The sequence below is a fragment of the Hyperolius riggenbachi genome, chromosome 7 (genome assembly GCF_040937935.1).
Source record: "Hyperolius riggenbachi isolate aHypRig1 chromosome 7, aHypRig1.pri, whole genome shotgun sequence".
Classification (NCBI taxonomy): Eukaryota; Metazoa; Chordata; class Amphibia; order Anura; family Hyperoliidae; genus Hyperolius; species Hyperolius riggenbachi.
This window is the reverse complement of record NC_090652.1, coordinates 48,120,597-48,135,797: the sequence shown is the minus strand read 5'-3', so window position 1 is coordinate 48,135,797 and position 15,201 is coordinate 48,120,597. Positions and strand designations below refer to the sequence as shown.

The 15,201-nt window shown below is 43.5% G+C and overlaps 1 protein-coding gene across 1 annotated transcript in view; it reads right to left on the bottom strand.

The window, feature by feature from the left end:
* The window catches only part of LOC137526004 (transmembrane protease serine 9-like), a 132,866-nt gene extending 128,250 nt beyond the window's left edge, over positions 1-4,616 (bottom strand). The window contains exons 1-2 of the mRNA XM_068247214.1: positions 4,562-4,616; positions 1,780-1,963 (exon numbers count right to left, since the gene is read on the bottom strand). Of these exons, the coding sequence (XP_068103315.1) occupies positions 1,780-1,963; positions 4,562-4,616 (239 nt within the window). The remainder of the gene's footprint in view (positions 1-1,779; positions 1,964-4,561) is intronic.
* Positions 4,617-15,201: the final 10,585 nt, after the last annotated feature.

Sequence of the window (15,201 nt, the reverse complement as noted above, 5' to 3'; positions counted from 1 at the left end):
AAGGAACAATTAGGTTTAAATGATAAAACGTCTTTTTCATTTGAATTTACTGTAGTATGTGTCTTTTAAAATGTCCCTCTTTATTGTTTCAAAAAAGTTGGTAGGTATGTTTAATCCACATTTTCTTCTTTGCCGATGACTTATTTGCCACTTTAAAAATGACATCAATTAATTTAACTAACATAGCCTTAGGGAATAAATGTATGGTGTGTAGTGCCCTCTAGAGGCCACCTGCGGTAAACCAATTGATACATTTTTGTCCAGGAACATATTTGCAGATTGAAGATCCCAGAAGGTAAATTTGAATGACCAAATAGCCAGGAGTTCGGCAACAGCTAGGGATTATCTGCAGGGAGTTTGTATGGACCCTGCCACATCCCAAAAACATGCAAATAAGTTAATTGGCTTCCCCTCTAAATTGGCCCTAAACTATGATGGACTAATGACTATGGTAGGGATTAGATTGTGGGCCCCTCTGAGGGACAATTAGTGAGAAGACTATATCATCTGTGAATCACTGTGGAAGATGTCAGTGCTTTATAAATCGTACATTATAATTTGGCATTTACAATTAAGGACCAGTAAGTAATAATATTTCTTCAATTACTGGATCTTAAGACATGATGACTGACGTGGATTTAAAGTGTACCTAAAATGGGTAAAAGTAATGATACATACCGGGGCTTTCTACAGCCGCCTTCAGGCTGTTCGGTCCCTTGCCGTCTTCCTAGGCCACCTGGATCCTCTGATAGGCGGGGCGTTAATTCCTTCAGTAGGCGCCAATCAGCACATGTGCAGTACGGGTGCGCGTATACCCCCCGTTATCCCGGCTATTGGACTTATGAATTACAGTGGATCCAGGCAGCCTAGGAAGACAGCGAGAGACCAAGCAGCCTAAAGGGGGATGGAGGAAGGTATGTATATATATATATATATTTTTTTTTTTTTAGCCCATCTCAGGTTTCCTTTAAGCCCCTCATGACATGTTTTATTTTTGGGGACAAAAAATGCATTTTAGTTTAAAAACATTTTTTTTTTAAATCGGTGTAGGTTTTTCTTTTAAATTTTATTTTACTTCTAAGCCTTCTTGAAATGGATTTTAAAGAACTTTTTCACTTGTTTATCCGGGCAGCTATCTAGTCTCAGTTCTTATTGAGGCGGGAACCTAATAACACTATAACCTACCCCTATTCAATTACTGCCACCATCTCAAGGTTCACATGGAGAATGGATCCCTCAGCAATGGGAGTCGAACAAGGGTGCTTTTCAAATGAGGTGGGGGTGCAGCCTTCCTCACAGGATAAACCCCCAGATTTTATTAAAATTAACATGCATCCATGTTAGGTTCTAGCCCCTGAAAGACCAGATCCTTTGCCCCCCTTTTTGGCTGCGATCCTGATTGGCACACAAAGCTCAGCTGTCATTAGATGGCTAATTGAGCGGACTGCAGTAGTGGTGGCAGAGGTGTGATAGTGAGTGACAGGAGCACATGGCAACGGGACATTGAAATATACACCCTAGCAGGAATAGGAGGCTCCAAGCAGGACGTACCTTTAAATTTCCCACATCCGCAAGTGGTTAATATTTATTACGATTCCAGATTTTTGCACTTTCACTCTAACCATAATTAACCCTAATTATAGCTTTTGGGAAAGTAAATTCAAATTGAAATTTCATGATTTCCCAATGCAAACTTGGCATCCACGAAATTCGTTCAACAATTCCGTGCAAAATTGTTTAATTTGGCACACTATAAAGATGGAATGGAGGCCCACTCACCTTAGAAAGCAGTGTGCAGCGCTCATCACCCACTGGCTGGAGATCAGGGATCCCCCGCAGACATGGTAGCCCAGAAACTGCAGACTGACCTGCCAGGGCCACTCCCCATCCACAGAGTCCATTCCCCCAACTATGCGGTCGGAGACTTTCGGGATACCACACACCGAGGCACTGCATGAGGACACTACAAGACAAAAGCAAAGTCCACTGATGTCACTGCCACTCGTGTTATTTTTTAATAATTAAAAATGGATGTTACTTTCATTAAAGTTGGTTGGAGATTTCCACCGCAACGGAAATTTCCAATTTTCCAATTGGAAACTGGCTTTCTGATCGGAAAATTGGAAATTGGTAATCACCATTCATTAATCAAAAGTGTTGTGTAATTTTTTCACAATTAAGGACATACATGATTAAGATTTGGACATTCACTTGTTTTCTTGCAATCCATTTACAATTTTGCGTAATTTTTGTGTAATGCTTGCATAATTTTGTGCCAACTTAAGTGGTTAATAGCAAATCCCCCCATACATGCAATTGCCACCGTTTTTGCTAAGTATGTTAAGAAGAAGAATGGGGACCAGTCAGAAAAAAGATTGTTCAAAAATACTTTGTAGTTTTTGAGAAAATCAATTTTAAAAATGCAAGGGAAAAATGGTTTTAAAGAGGAACTCCAGTGAAGATAATATAATAAAAAAGTGCTTCATTTTTACAATAATTATGTATAAATGATTTAGTCAGTGTTTGCTCATTGTAAAATCTTTTAAATCCCTGATTTACATTCTGACATTTTTTCCATGGTGACATTTTTACTGTTGGAAGGTGATGTAGCTGCTGCATGCTTTTTTGGCAGTTGGAAAGAGCTGTAACAGCTATTTCCCACAATGCAGCAAGGTTCCCAGACAGGAAACTGCCAGGAGTACCACGGTCCTCAGAGTTTCTTGTGGGAGGGGTTTCACCACAATATCAATCATACAGCACCCCCTGATGGTCTGTTTGTGAAAAGGGATAGATTTCTCATGTAAAAGGGGGTATCAGCTATTGATTGGGTGTGATACCTGGGGGTTATACTTTCTGACCACCCAGAGCAACAAGGCTAGTGGCAGAATAATGGAAGAGGCTACACGTGTTGCCCAGAGCAACTGCAGCTCTGGGCTTCTGATATCACTACAAATAAGACACAAAGGCAGCACAGTGCGATGTTGCGCTGCCCATGGTCTGAGTAACCAGACAAAGAACGAACAGACAGACTGACTTGACTGACTGACTGTTGCCAGGGTGGATGCCGTCTGAGCCTCTGGCTAAGTAACAAGACAGATAACAGAAAGACAGACAGTGTTTGCAAGACTAAGCACTGCCCTAGCGATAGCAGGCATTCAACAACAACAAACAACATTTGTAAAGCGCTTTTCTCCCGTGGGACTCAAAGCGCATAAGCATGGCTCCGACCATCGTGGTACAGAGGAAGAATTTTATAAATCTAGAAATGCCAGGCTAAACAGGTGGCTTTTCAGTCTGGATTTGAATAGCTCCAGGGATGGTGCTGTCTTTACTGGGTGTGGTAGGGAGTTCCAAAGAGTAGGGGCAGCATGACAGAAGGCTCTGTCTCCAGATTTTTTGAGGTGCACTCTGGGAGTGACCAAGTTTATAGAACTTGCTGATCTGAGGTTGTGAGAGGTGTGGTGCAGCTTCAGCAAGTCCTTCATGTATCCAGGGCCCAGATTGTGCAGGGATTTGAATGTCAGCAGTCCAATCTTGAAGAGTATTCTCCATTCTACTGGGAGCCAGTGCAGTGAGCGAAGGATCGGTGTAATGTGACAGTGGCGAGGCTGGTTTGTTAGCAATCTAGCAGCAGCATTCTGCACTAATTGCAGGCGACGCAGGTCCTTTTTGGGGAGGCCAGCATAAAGGGCATTGCAGTAGTCCAGCCGTGATGTGATGAAGGCGTGGACTAGGGTTGGAAGATTCTCTGGGGGAATCAGATGTTTAATCTTTGCAATGTTCTTCAGATGAAAGAAGGAAGATTTAACTACAGATGAAATTTGGTTTCTGAAACTCAATTCCCCATCGATTAGTATGCCAAGGCTGCGCACAAGGTTGGAGCTGTTTATGTCTGAATTCCCAATCCTGATTGGTGTTGCTTTAGGATAGAGCTGTTTTGATGGCGAGCACTGGCTTTGGACAAACAGGACCTCAGTTTTGTCAGCATTCAGTTTCAACCAGTTATCATTCATCCATGCCTGAAGCTCAGCTAAGCAAGAGTTTATTTTTGGGGTAGGGTCTGTTCCACCAGGTTTGAAGGACAGGTATAGCTGTGTGTCATAGGCGTAGCAGTGGTACGTCAGGCCATGTCGTTGGATAAGTGTACCGAGTGGCAACATGTAGATTGCAAACAGCAGAGGGGATAGGATTGATCCTTGTGGCACTCCGAATTGTAGAGGTGCAGGTTTGGACATTATAGATCCTAGGGATACTCTCTGTGTTCTGTCAGTCAGGAATGATCTGAACCACTGGAGGACTGATCCACTGATGCCACAGTACTCCTGCAGTCTGTTAAGCAGGATTTCATGGTCAACTGTATCAAAAGCCGCTGAGAGATCCAACAGGATTAGGATGGAACATTCCCCTCTGTCCCTTGCCATGAGCAGATCTTTGCAGACTTGGATGAGGGCTGTTTCACAGCTGTGGTGTTTCTTAAAGCCAGATTGTAGAGGGTCCAGGATGTTGTTTACTGACAGCCTGGTTTCAAGTTGCAGATAGACAGCCTTTTCAATAACTTTACCTAAGAAGGGGAGGTTGAAGACAGGTCTATAACTGCTCATAGCATCTGGATCCATGGAAGGTTTTTTAAGAAGGGGCTTGATGATTCCTTCTTTTAGAGAGGTAGGAAACCTCCCTGCTTGCAGAGAGCAATTTACTATTTTGTGAAATGCTGGACCAAGCAGGTCAGGGCATTTCAGCATATGTTTAGTTGGTCCAGGGTCCAGGTCGCAGGTTGTCTGGCGGAGACGACAGAGGATGTCTGAGATCTCTTCCTCGCTAATACTTTTGAAGTCAGTCCAGGGTGTTAGGTTGTTTTTGCAGCTATTTCCATTAGTTGCATGAGTCTTGGGTGCTGTGGACTGAATGAGAGACCAAATAGAAGATACTTTGTCAGCAAAGTAGCAAGCAAATTTCTTACATAGCTCCTTTGAGGGAGTTATAGTGGGTTTTAGACAGGATTCAGATAGGTACAAGACAGGACTATAGTTTGGAGTGTAACTAGTAGCAACCGCAACTCCCAGTCACGTCCACAGAAGCAGAGCAAGCAGGTTAACAACCAAACAAACAAACAAACACAGAACACTTATATTGCGCTTTTCTCCTGGCGGACTCAAAGCCAGCAAGCATCCACACAGGCAAGACTACAGGAAAGAACGTAACTAATAGCGGCCGCATCCTATAGTTACGTTCCCAGAAACTAGAGTAGCAGGAATACTATCAGTCACTAACGTGGTGATGGCAGAATCCAAGCTATCAGGATAGTGGACTTCACTGACCCACCGCGAATACAGCGAACGTCCATCAGGCTTGTAAACAAAGCAATACACAATAGTACAGAAAAATAACAAACGGCTCAACTAATGGATAGATATATATTAGCAAGTCTGCATATATATTTATCAAGAAACTAGCTAAAGCACAAGTAATAAGGTTGCATTGAACTACAATAACAGATCTATACAGCGTAACAAAGTGCCCAGCAGACCAGCGTACTGATCGCTATGTCGGGCAGAGTCTGAAATGGGAGGCAGACTCTTATGCCGGCATCAGCCAATTTATGCAGATATGCAAATTTCCATACAGCTGAATGGTAATCTATCAATCCTGAGCTGGTTTGATTACCATTTGCTAGCTGAAAGATTATCATAACAAATGCATGCAGGACTATGCAACAACATGCATCAGCCAATTTATGCAGATATGCAAATTTCCATACAGCTGAATGGTAATCTATCAATCCTGAGCTGGTTTGATTACCATTTGCTAGCTGAAAGATTATCATAACAAATGCATGCAGGACTATGCAACAACATGCATGTATGAAATCCAGGGCTATCTGGCTGCAGCTCAACTGCAGCAAACCATAGGAGGAATCCTGACAGCATGCTGAACAGCTCTGAACTGCAGAGTGATTGCAAATGACAATAAGACTCACTGCGAATGCACAACCGAATGCAAGCAGACACGTCAGAACTGCCCAGTTGAAGCTCCCCTGCAAGCAACAGAACATGCTACAGGAGAGATCCTGACATTGGGATAAAGTTCAATTCTTGGTCGGAGTCTCTCTTTAAATTTATTTTTTTCCCCTTTGCATTTTTAAAATTGATTTTCTCAAAAACTACAGGGTCTTTTTTTATTATTATTTTTTTTTACTTGTTCCTACTCTTCTCCTTAACCTAAGCAATGGGGATAATGGTATGTATTGGGGCTTAGTTTTTAACGTCTAAAATCAGCTTTGAAATGATGCAAAAATTACGTGAAATTACGGTTTGTGATTATGTTTTCAATTGTTTGCCACCACGTGCATGGCGGAGCACGAGCGTATCTTATAACAACACACTGAGAACACTTTAGCTTAACCCTTAGCTGTATGCAGGGTCCGGCACTAGATCAGTCTACCTGTGACCGATTCAAGCATACGGGTTGTAATAAATGCAAAATGTTATAGAACACTAGGTACGTGTCGGAGGAGTAAGTACATTTGTGGATGCTCAGGAAGGCCTGGTGCACACCAGAGGAGTTTTTCTGAGCGTTTTGAGTTTTTAAATCTGCTGCTAATGTTATCCTATGTGTCTGTGCACACTGGAGCAATGAGGTTTTTAAAAAAAACCCATAGCATTACATTGGGAAGAGCTTTTAGAGGTTTCAAAAGCTCTTCTCAATGTAATGCTATGGGGTTTTTTACAAAACCTCATTGCTCTAGTGTGTACAGACACATAGGATAACATTAGCAGCAGATTTAAAAACTCAAAACGCTCAGAAAAACTCTTTTGGTGTGCACCAGGCCGAACAGGCCATAACCGTTAAAATGATTTTATGCAAAATAATTAACGCTTATACACACACCATATAATAAAAGGGATAGAATGAGAAAGGTACTTAGCTGCATACAGTCTTTTTGGGATGAATGAAAATAATCAAGTTTCAAATATATGCCATGAGGTCAGAGTCCTTGAGAACAAAGTGTATGTAGGCCCATGTCACCAATATTCCTGAGGACACATGTGTGTGAAGGTCTTAGTCGATGGAATTTGGAAGATTAAAATGGCTGCTGTGGGACCAAGCCATTATAGCATTTGACCCGTGGAGGCGTCTGGGATAGAAAGTGGGCGTTGCCGCTCCCTGGGGAAGGGAGGTTGGTCCCAGGATCTCCAAGCAAAAATGACACAATGGGCCTGATTCACAAAGCGGTGATAACTCAGTTATCACGCCTAAAAGACTTTAGGCGTGATAACCTTTGCACTGCTGAGTTAGCACCGTTTTGTGCTCTTTATCGTGCGCAAAGTCCCACGCGCAATGGCGCAACTCTGCGCGCAGCGCCCATAGGGTTTAATGGGCGCATCGCGCACACTGCACCATGCGCTGCGCAATTGCAGGAATTTTGCGCGAGTTTCATTTTATCACGCCTAAACTGAGTTTAGGCGTGATAAAGGGCTTTTCACAGGCGTGCAAACACTTTGCACCGCTTTGTGAATCAGGCCCAATGTATTAATAACCTTTGTTATTTCACTCTGGATTAAGGTGGCCACACACCATACAATTTTTTAAATATCTGTTCAATTTAAGAATTGCAATCAATTTTTCTGACTGATTGTAACATTTCAAAAATATGACCAATGTACCACACAGCTATGTTCAATTTTTTTACCCAATTATGATAAAAAATGATTGGATCTAACACACACCATACAATCTTTAGATAAATTGAAGAAAAATATCTGGCATTCCAGATAGATAAAAATCGAAAAAAACGGGAAATCCGATCTGATTTTTCAGTTGAATGAAAAAAAAGCTTTCGATTTTTTCGGGAGATCCGTAAAATCGGATCATTTTATTGTATCGTGTGTGGCCGCCTGTAGTCTACAACAAATCTGAGCAAGGCCAAGTCGAGGCAGAGGTGAGAGAGGCTCCAGCCTCAGGGCGCAGTGTAGGAGGGGCACACAACTCACTCAGCTATCATTTCCTATTGCATTTGAAGCAGAGAGAAATAAGAAAAGGGGATGTATGGCAGTGACTACAAGCCAGATAACTAGAGATTAAGGTGTTGGGGGGGGGGGGGTTGGGGGCCCTGGGGCACCTCTTAGTCTAATAGCAATCAGTGTGTGACGGCTGGGGTGGGAGGCATGGAAGGGCGTACTTTGGTGTCTCAGCCTTGGGTGCTGGAGGACCTTGTCCTGGCTCTGAATCTGCAGATCGATAACCTGCAAGTAATTCTTTATAAAATGATACCAAACACTGACAGGTTACTATCTGCTAACAGCGAACGCTGAATAACTCTGTTTCTATAGCAGCTAGAATGTTCTCATTTGAACTAGCCATTACCCTGAGTGCTAATATATCTGTTTTCTGTCTGTGATAATCCCTTCTTCAGTTATTAATAACTGTGGTGTTATCATTGTTCTCAACTTCAGATTTTGGAGGGAGATGTTAATCTGCAGCTGGGACAGGCTCTTGTTTCAAATGAACAGGCCATTTGGCATTGGCACATAAGTGTGAGGAGCTACATGTGAAAGCTGGCCTATTCAGAGGGGGGAAGAGAGGAAAAAAAACTGTTTCTGTGTACAATTAAACTGAAAATGACCATTGAGCTGTGCTTTACAATACGAAATTGATTGCAGTTGCACATGAATTTCATATCATTCATGACAGCACCCTTTCTAACAGTAATAACCATAGGCAAATAGACTTAGGCAAGGGGAGGTTTAGGGTTAGGCATGGGGAGGGGGGCATTTAAGGTTAGGCACCACTGGGGGGAAGGTTTGTTGAGCACCACTAGGGGAGTCTTAGGCGTCAGCAGGGTGTCTTAGGGTTAGGTACCAACAGGGGGGGTTCTCAGGGTTGGGCACCAGCAGGAGGGGTCAAGGGTTTTAGGCACCACTAGTAGGGTGGTCCTAAGGTTAGCTACCAGCAGAGTGGTCTTAGGGTTAGGCACCAGCAGGGGGATCTTAGGGTTAGGCACCAGCAGAGGAGTCATAGGGTTAGGCACCAGCAGGGGGGAATTAGGGATAGGCATCAGTAGGAGGGGGTTCTGTGTGAGAGTAGCCTTCGGTGAGGTCATAGTAAAATGTCAGTAAAGATTACTAATATTTTACCAGCAGGATTAACTAGTACAATACTGATAAAATTAGCGATATTCTACTAGCAGCTTTATCCGGAGCCCTTTTTACTGGGTGCCTTTTTTACATGTACAAGTAAAAAAGTACAAGTAAAAAAAATGTCTTGGTCTTGGATTTTACATCTGTGTACAAAAGACATGTACTGCATGAGTCCTACAGAGAAAAGAACTTTATAAATGTCAGCTCTTTTAATTACATGACATCAAACAATAAAAAAATTAGCAGGGTGGAGGCTCCACTTATATCAAATCTGAGATCAAATACTGCAGTATGGAAAATAATTATTTTTCTATCAATAGCATTTTTGGGGTTGAGATAATTGACCATTTGTATAACCAGACCATAACTGACCTGTGGTGTTCATACCTCTGACCTGTAGGTGTCACTGTTGATGCTGACAGGCTAGGATTCTATGGTGTGTATGTTATTTCCTGTGTCTTGGTTCTTGCTGGGTTGAGAGGATTGTACAGCAGCATGTGTTCTGTGGCTGACATCTTGGAATAAAGCTTATAAAATCTACTCCGCTTTCTTACTGCAAGATACAACATATTGGCGACGAGGATATCTCTTCTAGCCAGGGCTGGCGCTACCATTAAGGCAAAGGAGGCAGCTGCCCCAGGGCCCCAGAGCTTGTAGGGGCCCCCAGTGGCTACAAGAGGAAAAAATTTTTTTCAAATCGGCCTTATAGTTTTTGAGAAAATCGATTTTAAAGTTTCAAAGGGAAAAAAACACATTTAAAAACCTGCCGACTTTAATGTTTAATAGCAAATCCACCTTAAATGCTAGAAACCCTAAATTTGCAGGATGTGTTAAGGAGATCATTAGGAATAAGAGGAAAAAACAATTTTTCAAAAAGACCTTATAGTTTTTGAGAAAATCGATTTTAAAGTTTAAAAGGAAAAAAGTACAGTTTTAAATGCGGTAAATGTCACTTTTAGTAACAAACCTAACGGTAGTGTAATTTTACATGCATCAAACGAAAGCGCAATAAATTTCCTGACAGGGTTTCCAGAGGGTGTATATGCAGCCACAGCGCTTTGGCCAGGGATCGCTATACAGCCGCAATATGGCTGTATTAAGATCCCTGGCATTTTTTCCTATTTTCCCAATTTTTTTTATGTTTAGAGTGTGGGAATTTAAAAAAAAAAATTATGTGGGGTCCCCCCTCCTGAAACTTTTTAACCCCTTGTCCCCCATGCAGGCTGGGATAGCCAGAATGTGGAGCTCTGACCGATTGGGGCTTCACACTCTGACTATACCAGCTGCAAAAAAGGTCCCCTAATGCCGATTTTTGTTCCGGGGTATATGTTGAGGGGGCCCCCCAGGTTTATTTTGCCCTGGGGCCCCACTGTTGCTTAAACCGGCCCTGCTTCTAGCACTCCAGCAGCCTGCAGCTTTCCTTCCACACCCGGGTGAGCCTACTATGCCTTTTCCTGCTTGGATTCGAATGTTTGAGAATTACATACTTGCTGCTAGTCAGGAGGTGATATCTGATGATAGAAAGCGTGCTTTACTCATTCACTGTCTGGGGACAGAAGGCCAGCGCATATTCTATACTCTGCCTACTGGTGATACATATGCTACAGCTCTTGCTGCATTACAGAACTTCTTTGTGCCTAAAGTCAATGTTGTGGCTGAAAGATACAGATTTCGCCAAAGAGGACAACACAATGGTGAATCTACAGTCCAATATATAGCAGCTCTGAGAGAGCTGGTTGTTACATGTGAGTTTGGTGCCCTGGCTGATGAAATGATCAGAGACCAGTTAGTGGAAAAGACAAACTCCAGCCGCATTAGAGAAAGATTGCTTCTAGAACAGGATCTGACTCTGACAAAAGCTATTACACTGTCCAGTCACACGGAATCGGCTATGGCTGATGCAAAAACCCTTATTCAGGGGACTACTGACATACAGATGGTGAAGTCAGACTGGGCCTCTCCTAAGCCACATTCTTCATACACAGATACTGCAAAAGATTCACCTAAAGTACAAAGCAGAGCTGCATATTCCCAGAATGGGTACTGCTTCCGGTGTGGCTCAGCACCAGGGCCGGGCCGAGGCATAGGCTGGAGAGGCTCCAGCCTCAGGGCGCAATGTAGGAGGGGGCGCACAATTCATTCAGCTGTCATTCCTAATTGTGTATGAAGCAGAAAGAAATAAGAAAAGGGGATACATAGCAGTGACTGCAAGCCAGATAACTAGATATTAAGGTGTTGGGGAGGTTGTGGGCCCTGTGGCCCTCTTAGTGTAATAGCAATCAGTGTGTGATGGCTGGAGTGGGAGGGATGGAGGAGGGGCCTCTTAGTGTAATAGCAATCAGTGTGTGACGGCTGGGGTGGGAGGGATGGGAAGGGGCCTCTTAGTGTAATAGCAATCAGTGTGTGACGGCTGGGGTGGGAGGGATGAGGGGTCTCTTAGTGTAATAGCAGTCAGTGTGTGACGGCTGGAGTGGGAGGGATGGAGGGGCATCTTAGTGTAATAGTAATCAGTGTGTGACAGCTGGGGTGGGAGGGATGAGGGAGGGGTCTCTTAGTGTAATAGCAATCAGTGTGTGACGGCTGGAGTGGGAGGGATGGAGGGGCCTCTTAGTGTAATAGCAATCAGTGTGTGATGGCTGGGGTGGGAGGGATGAGGGAGGGGCCTCTTAGTGTAATAGCAATCAGTGTGTGACGGCTGGAGTGGGAGGGATGAGGGAGGGGCCTCTTAGTCTAATAGCAATCAGTGTGTGACGGCTGGGGTGGCAGGGATGGAGGGGCGCACTTTGGTGTCTCAGCCTTGGGTGCTGGAGGACCTTGTCCCGGCTCTGCTCAGCACAGCACATGGCAAACTACACTTCATGCCCTGCAAAAGCTGCACGCTGCCGCAAATGTAACAAAGTGGGACACTTTGAAAAAGTATGCCGCACTTCTCCTGCTAAACAGGTTCATGAAGTTACTGCTCCTGAGGTTACTGTGTTAAGTATTGACCAGCATGCTGGTTCTATTCCTGTTAAACTTTTATGCACTGTACAAGTTACTGCTTCTGCAAATCAGAGTTACTCCATTACTCTCATGCTGGATACAGGGTCTGCTGTGTCCATACTACCTGAGGACATCTACATTAAGTGCTTTGAAAATGAACCACTCACTGCACCTACTCTGAAGCTGGTCAGTTATCTCAGGGATCCTATTCCTGTGCTTGGTTGCCTGCTAGTGACTGTACAATTCCACTCCAATAGTGTGCAGGCTGAATTCTACATTGTAAAGAAAGGCACAGCTATACTGGGCAGGGATCTGTTTGCTGCACTTCATCTACAGTTAGTGGATGGTCTTATTACCACAGCACCAACTCTTCCTATGCAGCCAGTGTCCAAAATTTCTCCTCTACATGATGCTTCCCTGGGCTGTGCAAAGGACTTTGTTCATAAAATAAGAGTGCGCCCAGATGTGCAACCAGTGTGTCAGAAGTTGAGACGCTTACCCTTCTCTGTAAGAGACGCTGTTTCCAAGGAAATTTACAAATTACTGGACCAAGAAGTGGTTGAAAAAATTGAGGCATCTGAGTGGGTATCTCCTATTGTGGTGACCAGTAAGAAATCAGGTGGCATAAGATTGTGTGTTGACCTGCGTGAACCAAATAAAGCTATTGTTATTGACAGTCACCCCTTGCCACACATTGAGGAGGTGTTTTCAGAACTCAGAGGAGCCAAATTCTTTTCTACTTTGGATCTACAAAGTGCTTACCACCAGGTTTTGCTGCATGAGGAAAGCCAAGATCTCACTGCATTTATTACACATGAGGGACTGTTCTGTTTCAAGCGTGTTCCCTATGGTTTGGCTTCAGCACCCGGTTGTTTTCAAAGACTGATGAACTTAACCCTTCACGACATTCCTGGTGTTCAGTGTCATCTGGATGACATCATTGTGTATGGTACAACATTGGATCTGCATGACAAGTACCTTAAGGTCGTTTTGCATCGCCTTGAGTCTGCTGGGCTAAAACTCAATCCTTCTAAATGCTGTTTTCGGCAAACTCAGCTGTCGTTTCTGGGTCACATTATATCACAAGATGGACTGTTGCCTGATCCTGAGCATGTGCAAGCAGTGATACATGCTCCTGCTCCATCTGACTTTCATACCTTGCGTGCATTTCTGGGACTTACTTCATGGTATTTGAAATTCATTCCCAACTATGCTTCAGTGGTGGAGCCCATGAGAGCATTGCTACGTGGAAATGCCAGCATGACCTGGTCAGAGGAAGCCCAGCACAGCTTTGATGCAGTTAAACAGCTTATAGTGAACAGTCCAGCCCTTGCATTGTTTGACCCTTCTCTACCTAGGATTGTTACTACAGATGCTTCAGACTACGGCCTTGGTGCCGTCCTTACACAGTGCCAGGCAGACTTGGTGGAGAAAACTGTTGCCTTTGCCTCTAAAACACTTACAGAGACTTCTCATATAGCAAGAGGAGGCGCCCAAAAGATGTATATAGGTCTGATAATTAAATATATTTAATATAAATTTGGATAACCGGGTAAGACAAAGATGCTCTTACCTGCTATGAAAATTGAAGACAAGTGTATAAAAAATAATAATTTATTCAGCACCAAGGTCAAGGTGCTGAATAAATAATTATTTTTTATACACTTGTCTTCAATTTTCGTAGCAGGTAAGAGCATCTTTGTCTTACCCGGTTATCCAAATTTATATTAAATATATTTAATTATCAGACCTATATACATCTTTTGGGCGCCTCCTCTTGCTATATGAGAATATCTGTGACCCTAGCTTTCTAACTAGGGGTAGCGCCTCTACTTTCCTGTAGGACGCTTTTTTCCGGGAGCAGCGACCGCTAAAGGCCGAGTGGAGACGGTACTTCTCCACATGCGTGAAAGGTGGTTGCTCTTTATATAGCAACCCACACTTGTGAGTATAATACTTTTTTCTGAATACCTACTACATTTTTAGACGTTACCACACGATACTGGGCTCCTGGTGTCCCTGTGTTTTTTGTTGTTTTCAACCAGCCCGCACTTACAGAGACTGAACGGAAATATTGTACTGTGGAGAAAGAAGCCCTTGCTTGTGTTTGGGCTACAGAAAAGTGGAGAATGTATCTGTGGGGCCGGCAGTTTACCTTGCGTACCGACCACAGTCTTTTGACTACACTGCTTACTACAAAAGGGCTTGGGCGAGCAGGAATGCACGTAGCCCGATGGTCTGCAAGGCTACTAAACTTTAATTATGCAATCCAATACAAACCAGGTGTACAAAATGTTACTGCTGACTGCTTGTCACGTCTACCATTACCTGTGACCACAAGTACATTGGATGAAGATGCTGAAGTTGTTGCATTTACTGATGTGGATCCAGTTACAGCTTCTGAGTTTCAACAAGCTTGTCTTGCATGCCCAGTGCAACTACAATTATGGGACATGCTGCAAAGCAAATGGCCTAACGCTGAGAATAAGCTGAGTGCTATTTTGAAATCTTATTACAGGATAAGGCATGAACTGTCATTGGTTGATGGCTATATAGTCCGTGGATCTCATCGCTTGCTTGTGCCTGAGGCTTTGAGAGCTCACCTTATAAATCTTGCTCATGAGAGTCACCAGGGAATTGTGAGAACTAAGCAAAGACTACGTGAACTCTACTGGTGGCCTGGCATGGATGCCCAAGTAGTAACTGCTATCCAAACTTGTGTTACCTGCCAGAGTCATGACAAGTCTGCTGTCACACACACGCCACCACTACAACCTGTGCCATTTCCTGATTCTGCTTGGGAGAAGCTTGCTATTGATATTGTGGGCCCATTCCCAGAAGCACCGATGGACTGCCGCTTTGCTATAACATTAATGGATTATTACAGTAAATGGCCAGAGATTGCATTTGTATCTCATACAACTTCTGCCTCTGTGATTACCTTTCTCACCACAGTCTTCAGCAGGGAAGGTAATCCAAAAGAACTTGTGTCTGACAATGGACCACAATTTGTTTCATCTGAGTTTGAAACGTTCCTGCGACAGAGGAATATTGTGCACATAAAGTCCTCAGTGTATTATCC